The sequence below is a fragment of the Gavia stellata genome, chromosome Z (genome assembly GCF_030936135.1).
Source record: "Gavia stellata isolate bGavSte3 chromosome Z, bGavSte3.hap2, whole genome shotgun sequence".
NCBI classification, from domain to species: Eukaryota; Metazoa; Chordata; class Aves; order Gaviiformes; family Gaviidae; genus Gavia; species Gavia stellata.
In genome coordinates this window covers 249,243-277,187 of record NC_082637.1, presented here as the reverse complement: position 1 = coordinate 277,187, position 27,945 = coordinate 249,243, and the positions used below count along the sequence as shown (strand labels likewise).

The 27,945-nt window shown below is 41.0% G+C and overlaps 1 protein-coding gene across 4 annotated transcripts; it reads right to left on the bottom strand.

Annotated features, from left to right (window-relative positions):
* Positions 1 to 89: 89 nt before the first annotated feature.
* On the bottom strand, positions 90 to 27,250 carry LMAN1 (lectin, mannose binding 1). 4 transcript variants are annotated; one of them, XR_009484578.1, is made up of 14 exons: positions 27,037 to 27,250; positions 25,309 to 25,463; positions 25,113 to 25,220; positions 21,763 to 21,824; positions 20,937 to 21,036; positions 16,372 to 16,495; positions 15,975 to 16,033; positions 15,116 to 15,248; positions 13,297 to 13,490; positions 13,104 to 13,174; positions 5,587 to 5,740; positions 4,722 to 4,843; positions 1,054 to 3,069; positions 90 to 699 (listed from the first exon to the last, which is right to left on the bottom strand). XR_009484578.1 is itself a non-coding variant. In XM_059833407.1 (14 exons), the coding sequence occupies exons 1-13, from the start codon at positions 27,248 to 27,250 to the stop codon at positions 3,033 to 3,035; spliced, it is 1,533 nt and encodes a 510-aa protein (XP_059689390.1). In that variant the 3' UTR covers positions 90 to 699; positions 3,001 to 3,032. The 4 variants fall into 4 exon arrangements, 3 of the variants coding, with proteins under 3 accessions (XP_059689390.1, XP_059689389.1, XP_059689391.1); XM_059833407.1 differs by having other exon boundaries at positions 3,001 to 3,069; XM_059833408.1 differs by having other exon boundaries at positions 680 to 699; positions 3,018 to 3,069.
* Positions 27,251 to 27,945: the final 695 nt, after the last annotated feature.

Here is a 27,945-nt window from a genome sequence, read left to right as displayed (position 1 = left end):
CAAACTCTCTGAACAGAGGGTAAAGACTGCTTCAAATACACTTGCTTGGATTTCATTGCAAAGTACCAAATTAAAAGAAAAAAGCTTACTAAAAATATGCATCTTTATTCAAATAAGGTTATCTCTGAACTCCAAGTGTCAATTTACATTAGTCAGAAACAAACACATGAAAATGTCAGCTGTTTGAATTTAAAAAAAACAGTAGACAGTCTTCGGTGTTACAGTAACTGATGCATCGATAAATGTCAAATTTCTTCAAACAGAAAGTTAGGTAATTTACAAACCATATTGTGAATTTTACTTTTGAAAAATTCAGGTGTGACCACGTACTTAACGTACCCTGACCAGTACAATGAGATTCTCTTGTCACTGCCAAATGTTTGCTACTTATCACCCACACTTCAAATACCATTATTAGACTTGTTCTCCCCCATATTGTCAAACTGGATTCCAAGGTGTCTTCTCCTCCTAGTCCTGAAATCTTGCTTGATAAGAATCAAGCATGCTATCAGTGTTGAAAGAAACTTCTAGTAGCCAGCCATAACAGGAGGCTACAGTGACTGACAAACATCCTTAAGGTCCATTATTTGTTGCTATCACTTCAAGGACAGACAGGACAAAATTTGAGCTGGGCAATTGGGAGCTTTCCTTTGATCCAGTGAGTGACGAGGCAATTATGGAAGTTCCAAGGAGAGACGACTGTGAAATGAAGCACGAAGCAAAAGTTATCACTTTTTGGATGTTACACTTTAGACCTTCTGCTCCCTAATACAAAAGTTTCCCAGTTGCACATGGGAGATATGTCAGATCTATCAGCAGCATAAACACACAAGCTGAGCCTCATACTAAAGATACAATTATAGGTTCAAGTTTTCGCCTAGACACCATCCTCAGCCTTCTCTTCTTTCTAACAAAAGACACGAAAGTATGGGCTGCTCCAACTTTAAAATAAAGTTATGCCTGGATAAATTCACAGTAGCAAAAAATACAGGCTTCCTCCAATTGATACATTAAAGCTGTTCCTCATTATGCCAGATATATGTACCTACTTACCAAAATACAATTGCTAGCCTTTCTGCATAAAGGGTCTTGCAAAGCCTGCTGTGAGAGAGGGAGTTCTGTTTAGGTATTGCACTGATGCAGGAAGGCTTGCAATTGAAAGGAACAACACCGTACATTTTCAGAACAATTTAAGAAAATACATTAAGTTTAGTTAGAAGAGTCAAGGTTGTAATAGCTTAGACTCAAGGCACCTGTAAATCTTTGCTGGTGTTGAAAGAACTGAATGGATAAATTCCTATGTGTTATTCTGGCTTATCCGAAAAGGTTTTTTCATTGATTTATCCAGCAAGATTAGCTTGAGGCAGTAGTTCCTCCAATTAGTACAGCAAAATCTTCTCAAATTAGAAATCTACAAAGCTGTACCACTTACAGTATACTACATACTGCATCTATGTAAATAGGTGTGTAGGTAGTATCGTTTTATTGGTGGAGCACAGACATCTGGTTTTTGGACACTGTATTTTAAGTAATAAAATACATTGCATAGATTTATCATTTCTCCAAACCGACAGGCACAATACTGAAGTGTTCTTAGTTACAGTGAATTTGGCAGCATGTGTTGCACTCCAAGGGAGTAGACTGTAGGAATGCAGTAGTAGTATGCTAGATTCCAGATAATTTTTTTGCAGATTCAGACTAACAGATTAATAATTAAAAGTGAAATATCCTGATGCATTTGTGTATTTTATAGAATTTTAACAAAACAAAACACCCTATTCTAACTCTACACACAAACAACTCAAGGACAAAGTTACCACAGAAATGTAAACAAGGCAAAATTAGTCCATTTCACATTCCTAATTTGGGCTATCTGCTATGTTTCTTTCCTGAAGCAAATATTCACCTGATAAGCAGTATCAAAACCACATGTTCAGTCTTACACTTTTGACATTAAAGCAGGAATTGACACACAAAACTGGTTCTACAGTATCTGCTGGATTAACAAACATGTCTGAAGCAACAGCTTGTGAAGAAATAGGTTAACACTCAATATCTGTAGTTTAGAATACTTGCCATGTCAAGATTTAAATCAAAGCGTCTGTATTTGATACATGAAAGGCACAAGACAGCTTTATAGAAGTAAAGACATATTCATACACTAAACACATCCTTAATAAAATCAGATTTGAAGAGGTATAAAGCAATGATAACTTTGCTGAAAAAGTTCCACAAATCTCCAAATAAGATTACAGACAGCCTTGAAACTACAAAAAAGAAATCAGTCCCACAATATACTTGAAGAAAACTACTTTATCATGTTTTCTCTCACTGCCTAAAACCAAAACTCAAAATAAGAAGATAAGCCTTTATTTGCTTGTTCTGTATAGTTTGTTTCCTATATCAGGTATCAAAAGTCAGACTGTTAAAGGCCTGCCTTTGTGTCCACATATTAAAAAGTGCTTAAATCTATATTTCATGAAGAGTTAGAATTAACTAATAATTCTTAAACTGTTAAATCCAAGTGGTAAAGAAATGAAATGTTTCTAACAAATTTTCACCCCCCTAAAAAAATAAAGAGCAGCTGTTTGGGGTTTTTTTGTTTGTTTGCTTTTGTTTTTTTAAACTGGTATGTCAGGACACTTAATGGCAAGCTTTCTACACAAATCATCCATCTGCAATTCTCATTGTGAACAACCACCAAACCTGGGAGTTTCAATTCCCTCCTCTGGAATCTTAACAAAAGAAGAGGAATACGGCATCTGCCTTCCAGTATTTATGAGAAAGTTAGCTGAAAACACAGACCTAGATAGGGTTCGCAGTCTTCCACTATCTAGCATTTTCTCCACTACTCCCCAGTCTGTTTTTAACTTTAGCATTAACAGTATAAATGAGAATTCATTTCGTTTAACAAAATTCAATAATTTACAATATTGAAGTATATCCAACACTAAAATTTCCCTCATTTACAGAAGTGTATAATTTTCTGTGCATACATACTGCTGTTATGTACGCACAAAAGGAACAGGTCATCAAAAGAACTTTTTGGCTGCTGCTTCTTGTTGACTCCTAAAAGAAAAAGCAGAAGAGAATTCATTAAGTACTTATACTATAAAACTAGCTAACTGGTTTAAATAAATAAATAAATATTTATTTGGGGATTAAAAGATTCCATTCCTTGTCAACAGAGACTTAGGGCAATCAAATATAAGTCATGTTACAAAAACAGGATATAATTTTTTCTATTTACAAAGACATTGGTAGCATCACTATAGTTCCAATTTTGCATCAGACACAGAAGGAAACAAAACATTGTGGACAGAAGCCAGAAACTGTGAAAGAACACATGAACTGATTTTTAAAATACTTTAACTAAAATTTTCTAAAGCTTCTCAGTATCTCATTGGCCTAAAGATCATCATAGAAAAGGAAACACATGCAACTAAGCAGTGAAAGAATTCACTTAAAATGGGATTTCCTTTTCCCTCTGGCACAGAGCATATTTATTTTCTTAGTGGATATAGATACTGTGGATCAGCCACACAGATGCTAGAATTACAAGGGCATCAAAAAGAACTGCAGGGGACCAGCTCCTCATTTGTCTTAGAAGCCATCTTTCCAGTTGATGGCCTAACATGACATACATAAGAAATGCACTCTGTCCACTTTGTAGAGAAGGCGACACACAATAAAAGTACTATCAGCAGCATTGGTCTTACATTAACACCAATTACCCTTCCACAGAGGTAGCAAACAGCTTTTTCTCTTTGAAGGGCAATGCAGCTATTTTGGTCCCTACTCCTTATCCTGGTTAGTGTGTGTGAGAAGCAGGAGGGAAGACTACCAAGCAAGTAAGTCCTTACTCTCAATAGGTTTTCCTTTCCATCAACACAAATTTAATTTGAACATTATGACATTACAAGGAGGAGGAAGAGAACAGAGAAAACTCCCCAATTAGTTTAGGGGGGGAAAAAAGAAAAAAAAAAAAAAAGGAGAAGTCCATACACTATCAATATCATATGTAGGAGTGGGATGAAGGTTTCATAAAAAAAGTTCACTGAGGAAATTTTAAGATGAGATAAGTAGCTTGTAGGTACATATAGGGGGAAAAAAAAACATCAAATCACATCAGATTTTGTTAAGATATTAATAAACTTCAGTAAGTCCAGCAGAGGACCACAAGGATGATGGTCAAGAGCTGAAGCACATGCCTCAAGAGAAGAGAGGGAGGGAGGGAAGTGGACTATTTCATCCTGGACAAAAGGCAGCTTCAAGGAGTCTAACAGCAGCTTTCTAATACCCACAAGACTGAGGAGACAGGGACAGTTTCTTTACAGAGGTTAATATTATAATAAAGAGACACAACAGTCAAATTGAAACAGGGCAGGTTCCCACTAGATATACTGTGGGGGCAGGGGGAGAATAAAGCAAACTGCATTATGATAATTAAACATTTCCAATGGGGTCCGTAATAGTGGTAAATTTTCTATTCTTGGAGGTCTTTAAGACCTGACCTGTCTAAACACTAAGCAACCTGGTCTGAATTCAGTGTCGACCCTGCTTTGAGCAGAAGGTTGAACTACAGACTTCCCAGTCTCTTCCAATCTGAATGATTGCTTGTTTTAAAGCAGATTAACATAATCGTACCACCGCAATTGTATTTCCAGTCAGAAGTTCAAAAATCATTTGCCCCTGTTGTCTTTAAAGAAAAATATACTTACCTATACATGATATAACCAATGAATAACACTGTTTGCACTGCTACAAATATGAAGAAGTGCATTGTAGATAAGCACGATGGAAACGGTGGTAAGTCTGGACACTTTGATTTCTCACTAGATGGCTAAAAAACAAGAAAAACAATATTTGAGAAAAGAGCAAACAAGACATGCCATCAAAAGACTGTTATATGTAAGAAACAAAACAAGGTCTTTGCAACACGATCTAAAAATTGGAACACAAGCAGAAAACAGACAGAAATGACACTACTCTGAAAAGTCACAATCTTACTCCCTGTCTCACTTTCCCCTTTCACCTTTATGTTTCTCAGATAAACTGACTGGCGTTAATTTGAGGGTTATAGGGGAAAGAATAAATCTTTGGTAAATTAACCCAGAAATCAAGAACCTTCTATAGGATCATAAGCTAATTCAGCTTAATTGCTACCTAGGCTAGACTAACGTGCTTCTGAATGTGGATGTAGTCATCTTTCACACTTAAAAGACCTTAAGCGGAGCCTGCCCAAGTTTCCCCTGATTAAAGCTCTCCCTTCTGTGCAGAAGCAATAGAGAATCTCCTCTGTATAGAGCTGTTAAGTAGGGGGACAAACACAAAAAAGCACCCAGAAAACCTAATTGCTTGACCTTGTTTCCACAGGAAATTAGACTAAAAGTCATGCTCTTTGTGCAAAACTTCTCATCAAGACACAGATCATGCAGTTAGGTCGAGGCAGTGCAGTTTTAGCAAAACAGCTTAATGAAGGATTAATTGCTCCGTAAATTGCATGCTGGCTCATCCTAGCTTTTCACTAACAGCCAAATAAAGAAGAATTACAGTCCTGCTTTACACTACCAGCACATAAATTACCATATTTCGTTGTACTAAATGCTCAATGTCCCTCTTTACTACATGAAGGTGTTCTTTGATGTCATTGAAGTGCTGAGTTGTTTCATAGACTCCTGCAGCAGAGCCAGGATGTTGAGCTCCACTGATCAACCTCAGAGTATCAGCCATGGAATTTCTGAAATAAGACAAAAAACAAAACATCTTTCAGCACAGAACAGCTTTTCTACAAACAGCAGTTATTCTGGACACCTTTTAGCCCAGTAAAATTAATTTTAAATACATAGTGCCCCAAAAGGCAGAAAACATTTTTTCTAGCTTCCAAGAATAGCTATCAAGAAACAATTCCTTAATCAAACTAAGATTTTTTTAAAATATTTAATTCCACAGTTTCAATTTGTACAGTGCACCATCTCCCAAAGTCACGCTGAAAACAAGATCTGGCAAATATTCTGTTGCTAGACATCTGCTTTGCCCGACTGATGAAGTCTAAAACAGGTGTTTTATCTGAGGCTCTTGCCAAGGCTTTAGGATAAGCAGAGTTTAATGCAATCTTCGAAGAAAACCAAAAGCTGTTTCAAAAATAAATAAATAAAAGCAGTCATGTAAGAAATAAAAATAAAGAAGAGGCTTTAGGGATAAGAAAAGATTTAGATACATCCTTGTTTCATGATTATCATTTAGACGAGAAACTCATTTCCAATATGCACTGTCATAATACTTAATACTGTCTTCATGTGAATTCATTTTGCTTCTACAACAAATCAAATTAAATCCTTAAAAAGTTGAGGTACCGTAAGTAATTCTGTTTGAGGTAAACTAGTCAATGAGAGAAAAATACTTAGTCTCTAATCAATATGTTTGTATAATTTTCCCCTACTATGATGTCTCTTTTCAGTTGCAAAGAGGATTATTCTACAGCTAAAATATTTATCATGTGAATGTTAATCTCTTCATTATTAACAGAATAAACAATCCAAATGTATGTCTTCGGATTTCTTTTTACATTTACTTAAAATTTTACATTTTGTTCAGATGAGAGCTTACTTCAATGCCTTCAAGGTAAACTCCTAACTCTCTGTACAGTGGTCAGCAATTTATCACAGTATTATAGAATGGTTTGGGTTGGAAGGGACCTTTAAAGATCACCTGGTCTAACCCCCCTGCCGTGGGCAGGGACATCTTTCACTAGATCCCATTGCTCAAAGCCCCATCCAACCTGGCCTTGAACACTTTCAGATGTAACTTTCACATAAGAAAAAAAACCAAAAAAACACCTGGCTTTAATACTATTCAGTGAGTAAACTGCGAACAACTACATATAATCATATTTATAAGTGTTATACAAAATTGTATTACTGATTTTGCGACGGCGTATATTCATTGTGAAAACGGCAAGTTAAGCATCAAATAATCTTCATAAAGATGTTGCCCATATTTTAGCTTTGCATCAGTTGCTCTTCATGCCATTAAAATTCAAAAACCACAGAACTAAAAATTAAAAAAAAAAAACCAAAAACAGGAGAAAAGAGAAAACTAGGAAGGTACATATCTATTCAAAGGCACTATGACAACTCTCCAGAAGTAAAAATTGCAAGCATAGATATACTATATTAGTGTTACAGCAGCTTTCACTCCATTACTGGGCTCCAGAGGAGCATGTTCAATGCAGGGCAACGAAGCTGGTGAGGGGTCTGGAGCACAAGCCTTGTGAGGAGCAGTTGAAAGAACTGGGGTTGTTTAGCCTGGAGAAGAGGAGGCTGAGGGGAGACCTTATCGCTCTCTACAACTAACTGAAAGGAGGTTGCAGAGAGGTGGGTGTTGGTCTCTTCTCCCAAGTGACAGGACAAGAGGAAATGGCCACAGGTTGCATCAGGGGAAGTTTAGGCTGGACAGTAGGAAAAACTTCTTCCCTGAAAGGGTTGTCAGACATTGGAACAGGCTGCCCAGGGAGGTGGTTGAGTCCCCATGCCTGGAGGTATTTGAAAAGACGTGTGGATGAAGTGCTTAGGGACATGGTTTAGTGGTGGACTTGGCAGGGTTAGGTTAATGGTTGGACTTGACGATCTTAAAGGTCTTTTCCAACCTAAACAATTGCATGATTCTATAAGAACTATGCAGCATGTTTGAACTACTTGAAGCAGCTACATACTAAGTCACAGAATCACTAAGGTTGGAAAAGACCTGTCAGATCATCAAATCCAACCATGACCCCAACTCCACCACACCCACTAAACCACGTCCCGCAATGCCACGTCCACACGTTCCTTGAACGCCTCCGGTGAGGGTGACTCCACCACTTTCCTGGGCAGCCTGTTCCAATGCTTCACCACTCTCTCAGTAAAGAAGTTTTTCCCCTGATATCCTGTCTAAACCTCCCCTGGCACAACTCGAGGCCATTTCCTCTTGTCCTGTCGCTAGTCACTTGTGAGAAGAGACCAACACCCATCTCACCACAACCCCAACAACTGTAGAGAGCGGTAAGGTCTCCCCTCAGCCTCCTCTTCTCCAGACTGAACAACATAATCTCCCTCAGCCACTCCTCGTAAGGCTCGTGCTCCAGACCCCTCACCAGCTTCGTCGCCCTTCTCTGGACACGCTCCAGCACCTCAATGTCCTTCTTGGAGTGAGGGGCCCAAAACTGAACACAGCATTCGAGGTGCGGCCTCACCAGAGCCGAGTACAGGGGCACGATCCCCTCCCTACTCCTGCTGGCCACACCATTTCTGATACAGGCCAGGATGCCGTTGGCCTTCTTGGCCACCTGGGCACACTGCTGGCTCATATTCAGCCGGCTGTCAACCAGCACCCCCAGGTCCTTTTTTGCCGGGCAGCTTTCCAGCCACTCTTCCCCAAGCCTGTAGCGTTGCCTGGGGTTGTTGTGACCGAAGTGCAGGACTCAGCACTTGGCCTTGTTGAACCTCATACGATTGGCCTCGGCCCATCGATCCAGCCTGTCCAGATCCCTCTGCAGAGTCAAAGCCACACACTAAATTAATCTACACAATTGTATCAAGTTGTAGATACACCACTTTAACAAAGAAGCATTTAGGAATTACAGCCCCTATTAAATGCTGGATTAACAGTATACTTTTCTTCAAAGTGAAGACTACCAGTTTTTCTTAAAAATACCGCTTTAACACACAAATCAACTTAACATCATAGACTACCAGTATTCTGCATACTTCCCACATAACCAAGAAAATTATTTTCACTTTCAGTAACAAAAAGATCCAAGAATTCACCCTTTCCTGTTATCTTTGTAAAAGCTCAATCCCACTTCCAGCACATGTTAGAAGATCAATCACTTTCCACAGTTACATTTCCAGTTATTCCAGATAATGTACTGCACTCTAGGCCCGCTGGAGTTAGCCATGGATTTCTGCAAAATTCTCAACATTTACCTCAATAAGCTAATTTTTAATATTGCAAAGTTATCAAAAGGAGTTACCAAAAGCAGCTGTTTGCTTCTGGTAAGCCACTGCAAACAGAACTAATCAAATCAGCTCTCACCTCTCATTCTACGTTTCTGGTTTGGAATTTATACATACAAAATGAATGCAAAAAAACCCCTTATCTGTCCTAACTTAAATTAGCATATACGTTATCCAGAAATTGTTTTGTATTTTTGTATTGTCATTGTGTAGATTATTTAAAGTAAATTGATTAATATTAACCTGTACTTTGAATTAGTGTTATAATAACCTATTTTAGAAGTAAGTTTTTCACTGGAAGATTTTTTTTCCTTAAATAACCCATGCAACCATCATCATGACCACTGCCTAATAAATGCTGATAGTAATTCTGTCTATCCACATCCATCACATTGTTTATCTTGCCCCACTATTTCCAGTGCTAGAACACAAGTGTGACACTCATTTCGTTCCTCTCCCTCCTAATACCACCATCCCTATGTAATCAACAGAAATCTGCACACCCATCTTCCCCCAGACAGATCCACTATTTGTTAAAAGCAAAATAACTTCCTTATATAGACATAGTCTGTACCAAATTTAATTTACATTTACTTTTGCATGAACAATACCATGCTGATAGTTTCTACTGTATGAACATGCAAGATTCTTTTGTAATCAGATGATTAAGAAATCCACAAATCTTGACAAGAAAATTACTTGGACAGTAAGTCCTTTTCCTCCGGGATGACCAGCAGGGCAACAGCGGGCTGTTCATTTCTATCTATAAATAAAGCATTTCTTTAATCTAAGAAAAATATTAAGATGATGTTACGCAAACTCATACCTAATAAGTAGTCACTAAAAGGGCAGACTGCCAACGTTAACAAGAAAATCTAATTTGCTTACAAGGTATAAAGATTTGTCAAGAATATTAACAAAAGCTTTCGTGGAAGAACAAGTGCAAAAATGGAAGCACTCTAATCTTGATTCTACAAAAAACTGACCTACTTAAATAAATCACAAGAGCTGCCCTTGAACTAATACAGGAAAAAAACCACAACTGCTTATATACTACAACAACAAGTTGTAACAATTGTTTTTCTCCATTTTTTAAGCCCAAGGTAAGGAATGTTTTAACTACTATAAATGAAGGATTAAACCAACTTAAAGACATTCCTGCTAAACACAGCAACTGTAAAACATCTTAGACACAGTACACAGACATCCCTATCAAACACAGGAAATTCCTTTTTCTCAAATCCATTTTAGCAGTATAGCACCTTCAAGATAAGATTTTTTACATCATTTGGTAACGTAGTTTGAAAAGGTACAGCATACCTCTCACTTGATTTTAAAAACTGCATCTTAAAAAGCAAAAGTATTAATCACTTGGGAACTTGCAAGTGTCCCTGAAGATACAGAAGTTCCCTGAAAAAGTTAACTGGCAGAAAGTCCTCTGACAAAAAAACCAAACCCAACAATCCCCCCAGGAGTCTTAATGTAGTACAGTTAGATTCCAGTAAGTTACCCAAGATTGCCACATAACTGAATTCATCCAGGCAAGAAAACAGGTCTGTAAGTGTCAAGGTCTCCCTTAATGGGATTATCTTCTGCTACAAAAGGCATTGATGTATCAGTTGACAGGCCTGGTTTTCACACAGTAAATAAAAATTAGACCATCAAATATTCACACACCTTTTATTTTTTAAATAAAAGCATTCAGCCCATGTGTAAGGAACAAACAGGCACTTCTATCACAGTACAGTTTAAAAATGTTTTCCTATTTTTCTCTAACCTACAAGAAATGGGAACAAGATTACTAAAACGGTCTACACAATACACTAGCACATAAAAAAACCCAACACATTTCTCTCTTCACTACGCAATGTAAGCAACAGTAATTTAATATTAGACTGCCTTTCCCCCCCCCCTTTTTTTTTTCATCGCCTTAAGTGCTGTATGACAATATGTCTTAGCACCTAACAAACCAAGGTATTTTTAGTGACAGTTGGGTTTCCAGTATCTCGTAAGATGGAGACTGCAAAACTTTCCTGAGCAACCAACCTATTCCAGTGTTCAGCTACCCTCACAAGTTTCTTTTCTTACATCTACACAGAATTTCCTGTATTTCAGTTCGTGCCTGTTGCCCTTCACTCTGTCGCTGGGAACCAGTGAGAATAGTCTGGCTCCATCTCTATTGCCCTCACCACATCCAAAATCAGGTATTTATAACCATTGATAAGACACCCCCAACACTTTTCTCCAGGCTATACAATCCTAGCTCCTCCAGCCTCTCACAGAATCACTAAGGTTGGAAAAGACCTGTCAGATCATCAAGTCCAACCATCACCCCAACTCCACCACACCCACTGAACCATGTCCTGCAGTGCCACGTCCACATGTTCCTTGAACGCCTCCGGTGAGGGTGACTCCACCACTTTCCTGGGCAGCCTGTTCCAATGTTTCACCACTCTCTCAGTAAAGAAGTTTTTTCCTAATATCCAGCCTAAACCTCCCCTGGCACAACTCGAGGCCATTTCCTCTTGTCCTGTCGCTAGTCACTTGTGAGAAGAGACCAACACCCACCTCTCTGCAACCCCCTTTCTGGTAGTTGTAGAGAGCGATGAGGCCTCCCCTCAGCCTCCTCTTCTCCAGGCTGAACAACCCCAGCTCCCTCAGCCACTCCTCTTAAGACTTGTGCTCTCCTTGCACAACAAATGCTCCAACCCTTTAATAATTTTCATGATCCTTCACTTGAGTCCCCCCAGTATGTCCATGTCTCTCTTGTACTGGGGTGGCAAGGACTGGACACAGGACTCCAGATGCAGTGTCACCAGTGCTGAATAGAGAGGGATAATCATCTCCCTCGACCCACTGGCAACGCCCTGCGTAACACAGCCTAGGATGCTGCTGGTGGTTTTTCTTGTAAGCATGTATTGCTGTCTAATGTCCAACTTCTTGTCCACCAGGATTCCAAAGTTCTTTTCTGCAAAATTGCTTTCAGCTGATCAGTCCCCTGACTGTACTGATGGATGGAGTTACTCCTTCACAGGTGCAGGACTGTGGAAACTGCACTTTTTGTCCCCTTATTTTTCAAAGTTCAGGCCAAGAGAGGACATAAGAGAGGACATTAAATATTTTCCAGATCTGGCCTTTGTTTCAACTGCCATCAAGAAGCAATGCTTTCCTCAAGGCCTAGCCCTACTCCTACTGATAAAATAGGTTAATCTACAAGGGCGGGGAGTGGGGTGGGGAAGAGGCCTCTCAAAGGCTTGTACACACTGGAATTCTGAGAGACTTGACATAAAACTGTAAATACTTTTTGAGATATACAAATCTGTAACCTTAACGGACAACTATGGAGAAATATTCAATAGATGAGCTTTAGGCAGTCATGGCAAAATTAGGGAAAAGAAACAAAGAAAAAATATATGTCTATATTGAAGAAAGAAGTGAACTACTTTAAAAAAAACCTCAAAATTAGAAGAATAAGCAATAAATCTCAACTCTTATTACATACACAGACATTTTCATTTGTACAGAACTGCTTCTCAGAATTACTTACATGCCTTTATATGTTGTTTACACTAAACAAAACCTCAAATATATATCTCATAATATTATCCAAATATAATATTATAGATTTTATTCATAATATTATATGACAAACTCATATAAACATTGTATCAGGAGTAGACTGAGTATATGGACAAGTTACTCCAATACACCTTTTTTTGGTTTTTTAGGTTCACTAGCTATAAATCAAAGGCATTTATGCTCGTGTTGTTATCAATCAATACTCCAAAGTCAGAGCAACAAATTTCCATGAGGTAGCAGGTTATCACAGTAGCAGAAATCGACTGTTTTTAGAGAGACTGGACTTATCTGTTGAAGTGGAATCTCATGATAATAAAAGAGGCAAATTAGGGGGCTTAGCCACCCCAGGGACATGAACTTACTTTATTATAGAAATTAAATGTATGCAGAGACTCATCACTAAGGAACTGACACAGAGAAATTCCAAGTTTGTCAATATTCTCCTACTGAAATAATAAATAGGATTTATAAAAGGTGGAAAATAGTATGAAATTCAAAATACAGCCTTCATATTTAGAAAGCATTTACCTTATTTCATTTACTTGTCTAATGACCTCTTCTTGAGTTTTCACAACTTTCTCAATCTCTTGCTGGGAAACCTGGTGGGGGGCAGGGGAAGGGGAGAAAAAGATCAACATATCTTGGAAAAGGCAAATCAATCATGCTGCTGAAATTAGGCTGAGCTATCAGTCACAGTGGATTGTTGGGTTTTTTTATTTACCTGTCCTTGTTGACCTGGAAAACCAGCTCCTCTTTTAGCAATCTCATCTGTGACTGCAGAAACGTATCTCCTCTGCTCATCCAGAATCATGTCCAATTGCCTATTAAGCTGTTTGATTTCAAGATGAATTCGATTTTGCCCCTCAAAGATTTGTCTCAGTTCACGATCACTTACACTTTCAAAAAGATCATCCGCTGATAGAAAAAAGCACAGGTAGCACTTACATATATGCATTCCTCATAAGTTGCATTGTATTATTTTTCTTGCACCCTTAAAGTTTCCACATGGATATATTTTTTTCCCCATAATTTGATGTATTTGGTGTTTAATCACCATTGCCATAGCAAAGGATACCCAAATGGGATCAGAACAACTGAACAGAGATAACCACACATTCAAACCCAGACTCCATCTTAGAGTTCCTATTTCAATACTTCGGTAATGTGCAACATAAAATGGAAACAGGATGCTGTTATTATTAGGAGGCAGCTACCTTTGCATAAGCTAGCATTGTATTACCAACTATCCTTCAGAAGAGGTTTGCAGGTATTAAGTAACAGCTACTTTTTAGAAAAAGTAAGCTTTAAAAAGTAGCTTGAAATAGAGAAGTGACTGCACATTTTGAGTGAGTTCCTACCCAGCTTCAACATCAGAAAGAAGAAAGTCCAAAAGAATCTGTGTCAAAAAGATTATTATTTCTTATCAATGGCAGGCTGGACAGTATTTCAAAAACACAGATGAAGTTAAAATGGTGTAGGACCTTTAGAACAGTCATAACTTAGCACTGTGCAAAAAAAAAAATTACAACCTGAAATTTCATGTGTAGATGCCTGAAGTATATTCCTGATATGTATGTGTTCAAATACAGCTAATTCAAGCCACAAGAGTAAAAAATAGACTGACCTCCATTATATTTTCAAATAAGCAGATTCTTTTTTTGCCCAGCTCAAAAAAAAAAAAATTAAATTAAAGAACCAGCAGAACAATCAAAGTCAAAGCACTTTGGCTAAACACTCAAAAAACTGGGCAAGAGTCATTATTATAATTTCCCTAAATTAAATATTATTTTAAGTCAGTGGAAAAACACTGTTCAGTCTGAAGTGTCTTTAAACCAATGCTTGCTGAGAGCTGCAGATGTGTGGTGTCAATAGTGGAAAGGGCAATTCTGCCTTAACCAACCAAACTTAGACTTCTTATCAATAGCTTAAAATGTAAAAATAAAGACCACAGTTTTCAACAACATCAAGCAGAAAATTTGGTTATTAGCCAATCCAAATACCAACACTGAATGCCAGCTAATGCTGTGGTCCTGAAACTGACAGAACTCAACCCATGTCCGATACTAGGCAAGCATGAAAAAGCTTTTCCAAGCAAGCACATGTTCCAGCACACCCTCTAGCCCATCTTTAACAACCATCCATAAAACAAGATGAAAAAAAAAGTTTGTTATAAATGTGCAGAAACAGACCAAAAAGGTGAACTTTCAAATATATTTTCAAACAACTAAAAAAGGCCATGCTTCCTTAATCATCAGTTTACAGAGGGATGCATGACTTTCTCTCCCTTCTACTGTTCCATACAGATTCTCATTGTTTCCACCATGTTTCCATTCGTTTGTTTTGTTCTCAATCCAGGCATGACAAAAGGGACTTTATATTTCAGAAAACACTTTACAAAGAAAAGATGAAAGACTCTTAAATAAAGTAAATAACATCAGTATGAGCTTAGTAAGATCAGTCAGAGTATCAGGCTCTAGTTCTGAATATCCCGGAAAGCAAACGTTTTCCTTGACAACTGAAAAACTGCTCAAATAACTTGCCTGGCTGTCCTTGCACATCAGGATGTTCCTTTTGAAATTCTTCTTTCTTTTTATCCAATTCTTGCTGAAAGTGTTCAAACTCTTCTTGATACTTCTCTTTATCTTTTTGAGGAATTTCTGCATCTGGTGTTGGCTTTAAAACATTAAGGGGGGGGGGGGGTCAGGGAGAGAGATGTTTTCATGTTCTCCACCACTCCTATATAACTTACTCTCCAGCAAGGCTGTTCAGATTTCAGATTTGAAGACATAACACAATTAGTGGAGTGGAGCACATTAATATATTACAGAATCACTAAGGTTGGAAAAGACCTTGGAGGGTTGGACTAGATGATGTCCAGAGGTCCCTTCCAACCCCTATCATTCTGTGATTCTGTGACCTGTAAGATCATCAAGTCCAAAAGTTAAGCTGAAGTGAGAAACCAGACATTCCTATGGAGACCCATAGCTTTTTCCTGATACATACGTACTTTCCGTGATTAAAAAGAAATCAAGTTTTACAAAGATAGATACTGTTTAGCAGTACAGAAGTGTTCTAGAGGTATGGGAAGTTGAAAGCAAGAACAGATAATTTGTCCACTTTCCAAACAGAGTGTACTTTTTAGCTTGTTTCCTCTGCATGTTTTCATTTAACATCAGGATTTTTGTTGATTCAGTGTTGCTTCACGAATTCTGGTCCGGAAAACGTTAATTAAAATATTACTGAAACATTACAGTATTAGTCTCATTTTTCTAAAACAGATGTGACAAAATCCTGAAACAGGGATGCCAAGCATGACTTCAGAGGAAATGACATAATCTGGTATTACATACAAAACATATACAATAACATATTTTACTAATTATGCATAAAGATGCTTACTACTTCCTTCCCAGGCTCAGTCAACTGAAAGGTCAGAAAAGACAGGACATCATGATCATCTGTATTCAACAAACAAAACAAAAACCAACTGTTAATTGCTACTGCTAGACATCACAAATCCTGGTACTTCCCAAGTCAACCTTGCACTTGCAAAGGATCTTCAGGCAACAGCACCCTCCCAAAGTCCTCCCAAGATTTTACACGGTGGGGAATGAGACTGCACAATGTCTTTGTCAGGACAAATTGAAAGTCCTTCTGCTTTAGCCAGGAAAAGGCCTTAAGCATATCAGTAATTTGGGAATGGGAGTCAAACGGATCAACACTAGCAGTAAAAAACACTCTCTTGCAAGCCCTCCAAGTTTCCACACCGTTTGTCACAATTTTTAACATTTGCTACCTGCAAGTCCCCCTGTTGCTGCAGATATTCCAAAATATCCTTGTGATGGCAACGCCATATCTTCCACTTTTGCACAAAATTCATAGTCTTCTTTATCCGGAGTGAAGCCATTGTTAATTAATACCTAAAAGGATAAATAGTTACATTTTTTAACACATAAATCTATTTGTGTTAATTGCTTTGTCAGTTTACAGTAGTGGTCACAAATACAGCTTATCAGGTAATTCAGCAGCTGATACTAGAAACTAAAAACTATTTCTTTTCTGAAAGACACTTTGTAAAAAGAAAATGCATAAGCTTTCTATTTTAAAAATGAAAAAAAGGCCTGATTCAAAGTTCAGCATGAACAAAATTCAAGATTTTCTACTCATCACTTAAGAGGACATATCGCGTAGAATTCAGACACGTACAAAAATGTATTCATTTCAGTTGTAAGAAGCAGCAAGGCAGATCAGTGTGTGGAAAGGAACACATGGGGGAAAGGGATACCATCAGGAGAGATGAAGGTAAGCCAAAGGATGGCACGGCATCACCTGAGGATGCTAATGGGAGCATTTACACTGTTCCAGGGAGCACTGAGGATTTAGGAGCACATCTGAAATGCTTGTACACCAACACATACAGTATAAGAAACAAACAGGACAAACTGGAAACGTTGGTCCGTTCCCAGAGATACAACGTCATTGGTATTAGTGAGACTTGGTGAAATAGGTCCCACAACTGGAGTGCTGGGACGGAGGGCTATAGGCTGTTCAGGATGAATAGGCAGGGTAGGCAAGGTGGAGGTGTCACGCGGTATGTAATGGAGAGGTTTGACTGTACAGCCCCTACAGTTAGAGATGATGTGGCTGAGAGCCTCTGGATGAGGATTAGGGGGATGGAAAATGAAGCAGATGTCGTTGTGGGCATCCACTATTGATCACTCAGCCAGGATGATAGCACCGATGAGTTATTCTATAGGCAATTAGGAGAAACCTCTGGGTCAGTAGTCCTTGTCCTTATGGGAGATTTCAACTTCCCAGACATCAAGTGGGAATACCATACTGCTGTGACAAGCAAATCCGGGAAATTCCTGAAAATAACATAATTTCTTGTCACAAGTACTCAGTGAGCCAACTAGGAAAGATTTCCTCCTAGACTGGTTTGTGATAGAGAAGGACTTGTGGAAGGTGTGATGGCAGGCGTCTGGCTTGGCCACAGTGATCATGAAATGGTAGATTTGAAAATTTTTGGTGTAATGAGAAAAAAGGTCAGCAGGGTTGCTACCCTGGCTTTCAAGAGAACAAACTTTAAGCTACTCAGGGAGCTAGTTACCAGTGTTCCCCCAGAAACTGCTTTTGAGGGCTTAGGGCTCCATGAGTGTTGGTCAGTTTTTAAGAAGCACCTTTTTTTTTCTTGGAACTCAAGAGGAAAAAGAAATTGTATGATCTCTGGAAGCAAGGTCAGGCTTCACAGGAAGATTACAGAGCTGTGGCTTGCATATACAGGGAGAAGGCACAAAAGGCCAAAGCTCAACAAGAGTTGAAACCCACCAGTGTTGTGTCAGACAACAAGAAAGGCTTTTATAAGTATGCTAATAGCACAAGGAGGTCCAAGGAAAACATTGCACCAATACTTGTTGAAGACGGTCACCTGACAAATAGGGATGAAGAAAAGATGGAGGCATTCAACTCTTTTTTTACCTTAGTCTGTACTAATACTGATAGACCTTAGGCTGCCTGGTCCTCTGAGTTGGAAGACCACAGCTGTGGGAGCAGTGACTTGCCATTTGTGGACACTGAAATTGTAAAGGACAAGTTGTATCAGCTGATTATTCATAAGTCGATGGGGTCAGATGGAATTCATCCCAGAGTACTGAAGGAGCTAGCAGATGTTATAGCAGGACCCCTCTCAATTGTCTACCAAAGGTCTTGGGAGTCTGGGGAGGTCCCCACCGACTGGAAGCTAGACAACATTATTCCAATTTACAAGAAGGGCATGAGGGAAGGAAGACTTAGAAAACTATAGACCTGTTAGTCTAACCTCAGTGCCTGGAAAAATCATGGAGATCATACCGGGTGCTATTGAAAGGCATCTAAAGAACAATGCAATCATCAGGCACAGTCAACATGGGTTCACGAATGGAAAGTCCTATCTGATTTGATATCCTACGATAACATCATCCACCTAGTGGATGGAGGCAAGGTGGTGAACATAGTTCTTCTGGATTTTAGTAAGGCTTTTGATACCTTCCCTCACAGCATCCTTCTGAACAAGCTGTCCAACTGTGGTATGAGCAGGTTCACGGTCCACTGGGTGGAGAACTGGCTGAATGGAAAGGCTCAAAGGGCTGCAGTGAATGGAGCTATATGTGGCTGGCGACCGGTCACCAGCAGTGTTCCTCAGGGCTCAATCCTAGGGCCAGTGCTGTTCAACATTTTTAGCAACGGTCTGGATGCAGGAGTTGAATGCACCAGTAGTCAGTTTGCTGATGATACTAAACTGGGAGGTGCTGTTGACTCAAGGGACAAGAGGCCTTGCAGAGGGACCTAGATAGATTGGAGCATTGGGCAATCATCAGTGGCATGAAATTTAACAGGAACAAATGTTGGATTCTGCAGCTGGGATGAAGTAACACTGGACACAAGTATAAAATGGGGGAGGAGTGGCTGGGAAGCAGCCTGCAGAAAAGGATCTGAGGGTGCTGGTTGCCGTTAGGCTCAGTATGAGTCAGCAGTGTGCCCTGGCAGCCAGGAGAGCAAACTGCAGCCTGGGGTGCATCAAACATAGTATAATCAGCTGGACAAAAGAGGCGATTATCCTGCTGTATTCAGCGCTGGTGCAGCCTCACCCTGAGTACTGTGGGCCCCACAATTTTAAAAAGGATGTTAAGGTACTTGAATGCAGAGAAGTGCAACAAAGCTGGTGACAGGACTAGAAGGCATGTCCTGTGAGAAGCAGCTGAGGACTCCGGGTTTGTCTCGTTTGTGGGACATGGTTTAATGGGCATGGTGGCGTTGGATCATGGTTGGACTTGATGATCTTACAGGTCTTTTCCAACCATAGTGATTCTGAGAAAAGGAGACTGAGGGGTGACCTCATTGCTCTCTGCAGCTTCCTGAGGAGAGGATGTTGTGAGGAAGGTGCTGAGCTCTTCTCCCTGGGATCCAGTAATAGGATGCATGGGAATGCCTCAAAGCTGCACCAGGGGAGGTTCAGACTGGACATGAGGAAGCATTTCTTTACTGAGAGGGTGGTCAAACAGTGGAAAAGGCTTCCTGGAGAGGTGGTCGATGCCCCGTGCCTGTCAGTGTTTAAGAGGCATTTGGGCAATACCCTTAATAATATGTTTCAACTTTTGGTCAGCCCTGAAGCAGTCAGGCAGTTGGACTAGATGATCGTTGCAGATCCCTTCCAAATGGAATTATTCTAGTCTAAAACTGATCATGGCATAATAATATTAACTCCAGTTCAAGAAATCCCTGATTCGGGGATCATTAAAGGGCAGTCTATCAAAAGTATATATCCCAATAAGGTTCTGGGCAACATAAATTTTTGGTCTGATCGAGAAGAGTAATCCCTTACTGTTCTTAGGTTGATTCTAAGCTTAGAGAGATTCTCTTCCTCCATTTGCATTTGCAGAACTGCTAAGGTTAACAGCAACATTTGGGCCAGAGGAGTTCCTAGATAAAGCATTAGGGACCAGGCGCACTCAAAAAGAGAGCAGCCTTGGAGTCTGAAATTTAATTTTCATTCATGAGTAACAGATAGCTTTTACCATTACAACACAGTACAAGGTCCATACTTTTAGGTGCATTCATGTTTACTTTTAGAGAAACTTTTACCACAAAATGACAGCTGTGTGCTTTATGGCTAATACCTATGAAAAGCATCTTTTCAGAAGAAATCAGAAGCCAAGAAACACATACTTCATAGCTGTTGCAACTCAGCACCACGTTAGTATCTTTCTCTCCTTATCTAGAAAGGATTCACAGTCATCTGAATAGTATTTAAGAAGACTTGAAGATTCCCTTATACCAATGGTTTTCTATCTTCTTTAATCTTCAAAGCCCTACTATTTCTTGGAGGTGGGAAGCCTCAAGTAGCAAATTTAAATTTACTGTCAAAGAGTGAGCTTCAGTTTTTTAGTCACATGTCAAGAACCTCTTACAATCAGCTACAAAACCCCCTGCAGCTCTCAGATCAGCTTGAGAAATACTGTGCAAGTTAAGGAGCAGCGCAACCACTTGGAAGCTGAGGAACAGTTACTGGTTTTGGGACACCTCTACAGGTAAGTCAATAGCAACAGAAGGGTCCGAGCACATACAAGTACGTTAGCATGACTGACTCCTAAGTAACATCAGAAAAATCAGCAATACCTGCTGGGTCAGCTCAGGAAACTACAGATGCACTAACGTAGCTAAAAGAACTTGTCTAGCATTTGAACATACTGCACCTCCTTCCAGCTTCTGCTACCGAGCTCAACATTTTCCAGAATATTGGAATTAACATATGGGGTCTTTGGGTCAATCTCACACTCAAAAAGCTGAGAAACGTGAGTAATTATGTTATTTCACAGTACTTACAGTCAATGTTTTTTGGTAGTATGTTATCTTTACTCGAACAGGATAGGGCTTGTTACGAAAGTCCCTCTGACAGGATGCCAATGCTTGCGTGGAACCATCACTATGCAAGAAGACAACTTGCATAAAACTATATCTTATGATTTATGAGCTAAGACAAAAAAGCATCAATGTATCACTAAGCAACATCATGATAGCTTTTCAAGATGCAAGTTTTTCAAAAGCTGTCCCACAAGCGCACTGAGCTTTTCTGAAGTCTGGGATCAACAGTACCAGATGCTTTACACAGGACACAATATAGATAGAATGCAGTAGTGGGGAAATCTGTTTGCTTCTAAGATATATTCCTTGCACATGTGAACTGAGATGGACATAAGCTATAGTCCGGACTGCACCAACTAAGCTAGACACCTCTCTTCTCAGAGAATCCAAAAATATGTCAATTGTGCTGTTGACAATGAACAATCAGAAAACAAAATTAAACCAATTAATTTTAGTAACAGGCAATTAGCCTTCAGTTAGTCACTTTTGTCAGTTATTAGCTGTGTGTGGATAAAGATATCCATAAGCAATAAAGAAGTAAAAAGTCTGTACCTCCATTTATCTCCGTTTACCCATCCCAAAGGACATATGCCATTTAAATATTCATCAGTTGCCAATTTCTGTGCTGTTACCACCAAAACAGTGTTTTAACAACAAGAAAAATTCAAATATAAAGGGAACAACAAAGTTTCATATGAAACAAACCTTTATGTTTCTCAAAGAGTTTCATGCAATATTTCATCATTCAAAAGCAAACTTTCATCATTAACACTGAAAATAAACTTACTTCTGGTGGTCATATAGAAGTTTTCCATTGTTGCCTACAATGATCACTCCAGGATTGTTTTTCTAGAAAAAGAAATAGCAAACAAATGGAATAGTTTAATTCCAAGTGAAACTAAGTAACATCACTGATAGCCTTTCTGCAATAAAGCACCTGAAGTCATTACACTACAGATACATCACAGATGTTTTTACTCTTTCTGTATGTCAGGATTACATAAGCAAAATGACTGAGTAGCACTGTGTCATGCTGCATGCTTTGCAAGGGACTGCTACATTCTTTGCATTGTTAGGGGTGAAAAAACCCCACATAAATTGATTTCCTGGATATGCTACCAATTACCATCATTTGACAAATAAAGAAATATAAAAGCCACAGATGGGACAAATTCATATGTAGTGAAGATACAGATCTTAAAACTAATAGATAATTTAATATATCCAACTTTGGCTACATAACATTGGGAAAAATATCCAGACACTATGTATGTTGACATCCTGCTGACCTTGTCACAGTCATTAGAAAAACCTCAGGAGCTATCTGTCAGAGACTAAACAAAGTCTGCTAAACACATCCCCAGTTATTTAAATTGCTAGAGGATAAGAAAAAGCTAAAATGATAATGCTACAGTGCTATTCTGGTTGCCTCCAGGAGTTTATGAAGTGAACTCCAGTTTTTATGAGAGCACAAGATTTCAGAGTTAATCTCCCTTCCCCCTTCAACATTTCAATTCATCATCTCCTAAAGTGTACTGGTTTTGGCTGGGATAGAGTTAAATTTCTTCATAGTAGCTTATAAGGGGCTACGTTTTGGATTTGTGATGAAAACAGTGTTGATAACACAGCAATACTTTAGTTATTGCTTACACAGCCTCAGGGCCTTTTCTGCTTCTCAGTCCCCCACCAGCAAGTAGGTTAGGGGTGCACAAGAAATTGTTAGGGGACACAGCCGGGACAGCTGATCCCAACTGACCAAAGGGATATTCCAGATCATATGGCATCAGGCTCAGCAATAACAGCTGGGGGAAGGAAGAAGGCAGGACATTCAGAGTTATGGCATTTGTCCTCCGAGGTCATCGTTACACATGATGGAGCCCTGCTGTCCTGGAGATGGCTGAACACCTGCCTGCCAATGGGAAGTAGTGAATGAATTCCTTGTTTTGCTTTGCTTGAGCGTGCAGCTTTTGTTTTACCTATTAAACTGTCTTTATCTCAACCCACGAGTTTTCTCACTTTTACCCTTCTGATTCTCTCCCCCATCCCACCAGGGGGGAGTGAGCAAGCAGCTGTGTGATGCTTAGCTGCCTACCAGGGTTAAACCACGACATAAAGGAATATACTGTCCCACGAAACAGATTACCAGCTCTTAAGAAAAGAAAACAAGATGCAGATTTCAAGAATTCAGGAAATCATGTCCTTCTCAATTCATAGTGGTGGGGTAGGGTGGTCCTTTGTCTTCAAAAAACCACTACAACCAAACTATCTTTCTTTTCCTTCATCACATAGATTGTGATGACTACAGAAGGGTACACCTGTGTACAGAAATACACCAGTGTTTCTACTTCTCAGCAATGAAGTTTGGCTAGCTTAATTGCTTTGACATCAGTATTACCTGCTCAGTACCACTGGAATACTTTAATGTCATTTTCTTACTGTTTATTTCCATTTAACAACAGTAATATCGAAGTAGTTCAGAGCATACTTGCATATATTCTGCACAAAGCATATACAAACAGTTCAATTTCAAAGCACTCATGAATGCAACCCAAGTCTAATCTACCTTAGAGCACAGTAGACAGCGACTAACAAAAGTATTCAATGCTAATGGTCGATGGGCTGTCCAATTTCTGCAGGGGATCATGTCTGCATGCAAGAACTTGAAAGACAGAAGAGAATCCAAAGTGGGGAATAAGTTCTCAATTTTTTGCCTCCAAAGGTCACAGGAAAGATATGCTGTAAACTCTTGTGACACTTAGCGTGGTTCTTACAATTTCAGGTGTTTAGAGCTATGAAACCGTATTTTTCTTTTTAAGAAGTTCTTGTCACTCCTCCTACTGAGAAATAAAAATTCAACTCTAATATGACCTACAGCCTCAGGAGGAAGAGAAAAAAAGCTTGCAGTTTTTAGATCAGCGTCATAATCAGGGTGCTCTGAGTTGGCAGTACTAGGTGAAGTCTACTTCTAGATGCTAGCATATTAGGCTGAGGACCAGTTACAGCACCAAACGTCTTCCAGTGAACACACTAAAACAGCACAAAGAAGAATTTCTCCATACTGGGACTGAAGAAAGTAACAGGTTGTCATTAAAAAAAGGTCTTACAAACTCCCGTATTTAAGACACGTCAGACCAATACAGGCATGACGAAGACTTTTGATTTGACTAGAAGTGACACATCATCACTTTCTAAAATAGGGTTTCACACCACATTGACTAAAATTGTCATGATCAGAGTCCCAGTGCTATCAAAGTTCTAGCAAACACAGTGTTGTCCACATGCAATTTTTGATAGATGGCATCTTCAGCCAGCTAAACCACACCAGTGTCCATATTCATGCCAGAAGTCAGAAAAAAGGAATAAAAAAAGGATTTAAAAATTCTTAATAAGTCAAACAATACGTCTTTGTCTTTGAAGATCAGAAACATAAACATCACCTTCAGTCTTTCAACTTATATATGATGAAGTTTGCTGTATATCAAAAGCCATTGGTAGGAAAAAAGCTGGTAGACCTACAAAAATATATCTAAAACATCTAAAAGCAAGCCAAAGCAGGAAAAGCAAAGGAAGCAAAGCAGACCTACTATGTATTGTTAAAGTTTCCCAGGATTGTTCTGGACTGGAAAATTGGAAATTCAAAACAGCAACTGTCACCCCCATCTGCTACAGAATTTTTGCTGCTGAACTGCTCAAGGCAGATTTGTTGCAAGAAAAAGAGCATGTCTGAAGACAGACATAGAAATCTGTGTTTCCACAGTGTCATATTTTGGTACAATATGCCTCTTCCAAAGCACACATCTTCAGGTATATCAACACTTCAAATTGTGCATGGACGTTCCAAATTTCAGTTTGTACATATGTACATGGCATCTTCCCTCCAAACCTAACACATGAACCAATGCGTGCATAGCATTATGTGTTATGCTTCAACTTTCAAGCTTTAAAAAAAAAAAAAGTGTGAAAAAGTCTAGCAAAAAATCTGTAAGGGAAATTTGACTATTTTAATTTATCCCTTCAAAGTGAAGGAAGGGAGAGTAGGAAAAGAACATCCTAATTTTTTTTCCACAAAGTTATATGTACAAAAGAGGCAGGAAATTAATTTATAATCTTTGCTAGAAGAGTTTGCTTCCAACTAACCTTTCCATCGTTGTCAAAGGAGTCGAAGAAAATTCCAACACCATTCCATTTATCAGCTGCCCCAAAAACAGGACCTTCCAAGCCTTGCTCTTCCGTAAACCAGATTGCCTATTACAGAAAGCAAGCAAGAGTCATAAGTCAAGATTCGCTGTTTAAATCACGTCTATTTTTTTCAGTTAGATCAAATTCTTAATACCAATCCATCAGCTCCAATGCGGCCTCTTCCTGTAACTCGAAAGGTCACTTCGACTTCCCAGTATTCAAATATTGACTTGTTTTTTGTCCACACTGATCCTCTTTGGCTTTTCAAAGATGTTGTTATACGAATCTGATCTGCACTTGGTATGGCATCTAGAAAGGAAAGGAACCAACACTGAATATATGAAAGAGAAAGTACTGCAAGTGCTTAATTAGCCAATTAACAAATCCTCTAAATTCACAAAATTTTCTGGTCTCCTTGAGAACAGTTTTCAAAGTAACTTTTTAGTGTAGTACTCAACCACTTGAGAGAAGAAAAAATCAAACCCCCACACCTTTACTTTCAACAACTTGATTACTACTGCTTTACAGAAGACTTAATTACCTTCCATTTAGGACCACAATGCACAACTTAAATAGAACATTGGTCTTGCTGTTAAGATACGTATAAAGTTAATTAAAAAATAAAAAAATCAAGTTTAGCTTTCTGCTGTATCCCACGTGGCTTTCCAGAAATCATAGATTTCTGTTCTGCTTTTTAAAAACAGATGTTCTAATTTTCGGTTTTAATAATTTAAAAGAATAACAGGCATACATTTAGAGAGATAGATTCATTCACTTGTATTAAATAACGTTTATTTTTGTGATTATCTGCTTAAAGAAAGCAGGGAAAAAAGCTTATCTGTAGTCAGTTTCCTCCATGTCACTTGTAGCATAATGTCAAATAAGTCAAAAATTAACACTCATGAATTAACCAAAAGAAGCTAAATTAAAGTCTCGTGAAAAAAAATAAAAACACAGCAGAAGTTACTGCAGAGAAATTATACTAAGGTAGAACCTACGTACTGTGAATATCAATACATTTTACGGGAGGGGGGCACTTAGGGAAGCCTTTTTGAGTAGAATCAAATCCTTAACCCATACTGCAGAGGATACCCAAACTGCAAAAACCAGGTTCAATGAAGTCGTATTTGCCAAGGCACAATTTCCACTCCAAGCTTTTATATTACGAAATTCAACAGGATTTCTAGCCGCACAGAAGCGTAGCGACTTGTCTCGGGTACGCGGTGCAGACGCGAGGCCGGCTGTCATTTTGACCAGCAGTGACACATCATCACTTCACGAAGAAGAGTTTCGTACCGTCCTGAGCCAACGCCTCACACAAACGGAGCTACGGCACCACAGGAAAGGCCGCAGGTAACTTCGAACCGCACGCCGAAGAAACGGGGGGAGGACGCGCAGGCGTTTTACCGCTATTACGGTACCTCCTCTGTCCCTCTGGGGCTACGTGGAAGTCCGCAGGACAGGGCCCAGGGGGCGGGGGGGGGCACGGCCGCCGCTCCAGCCTAACGGCGCGCTCGGTGCACCCCGGCCCGCGGCAGGGCCCGGCCCCGCGAGGCAGAAGGCGCGGGGGAGAGGGGGCGGCGAGTCCGGCCCCTCTCCCTTCCAGCTGCTGCCGGCCGCAAGACCTCCCGCCGCTTCCACCCCGTGTCTCGGCGGCCCCCGGAAGCCAACCAAGGCTGACGGGTCCCGCCGGCCCCCGCCATCTTCGCCGTGCCCCTCCGCCCCCCGGCCACGGCCTGGGGCGGCTCCTTCCCACCTCTTCCCCAAGTAAGAAGGGCCGCGTGCCCCCCGCGGGGCCGGCCACGGCTGCCTGCACGGCAGGAACATGGCGCGGCGCGGCCCGGCCTCGCTCGCGGCCCGCCGCCCCCCGCCCGGCACTTACTGCCCGTATGCACCCAGAACGGCACCGTCCCATCCGCCTGCACCAGGTGCGGCCCCTTGAAGCTGTACTTGTACTCAAAGCGGCGGTGCGGCAGAGCTGCCGCCGTGCCTTCCGCCGCCGCCTGCCCGAGGGCGAGCGGCAGGCGGCCGAAGGCGAGCAAAGCTCCGGCGAGGAGGGTCGCCACCAGGCCACCCCGCCGCGCGCGCGCCGCCATCTTGCACCGTGCTGCGGGACGCCGGGCACAGCCAACAGGGCGCCGCCCGATTGGCCGAGCGCGGGGGCCGGGCAAAGGGCAAGGCGGCGCGGCCGCCGGGCCGGGGCGGGGCGGGCGCGGCTCGGGCCGCCCCCCGACGCCGGCGGCTGGGCCTCGCCCCCAGCCCACCAAGGGGGCGCCAGCGCCTCCCGCCCCGCCGGCGGGCCACGGGGAGGAGCGGCTGGCCGTGGCGCTTCTGAGGGGCGGTGGGAGGGCGCCGCTTCTGGGCGGGGCGGGCCGGGCCTCCGCCTCCCCCCTCCCTCACCCGCGCGCCGGGGGGGCCTCCGCGCTCCGGCCGGCAGGGCGTACGCTGCAGCGGTCCCGCGGGATGGCTCTTCCCTGGGAACGGAGGAGTCCCGGAGAGCCCGAGACTCGGCGTCTGGGAGGGAGCCGGGCTGCTGGCGGTTCCGAACAGCCCCGGGTCCGTGTCGGCCGCGGGGGGAGCGGCGCTGCCGAGGCCGTTCCCCGTCCCCTCGGGGGTGCCCGCGGGGCTCCGCAGGGCCGCGGCGGTGCGAGCGGCTGTGGGAAGGCCCTGCGGGCCGCGGCCTTCTCCTCCGCTGGCAGCGGGGGCCCAGCGCACCCTCCGGCTGCCGTGCGTTCTCCCTCGTACCGCGGCCTCTTGCACAGCTGCGTACGACTAACAGTCTGCAGAGTGT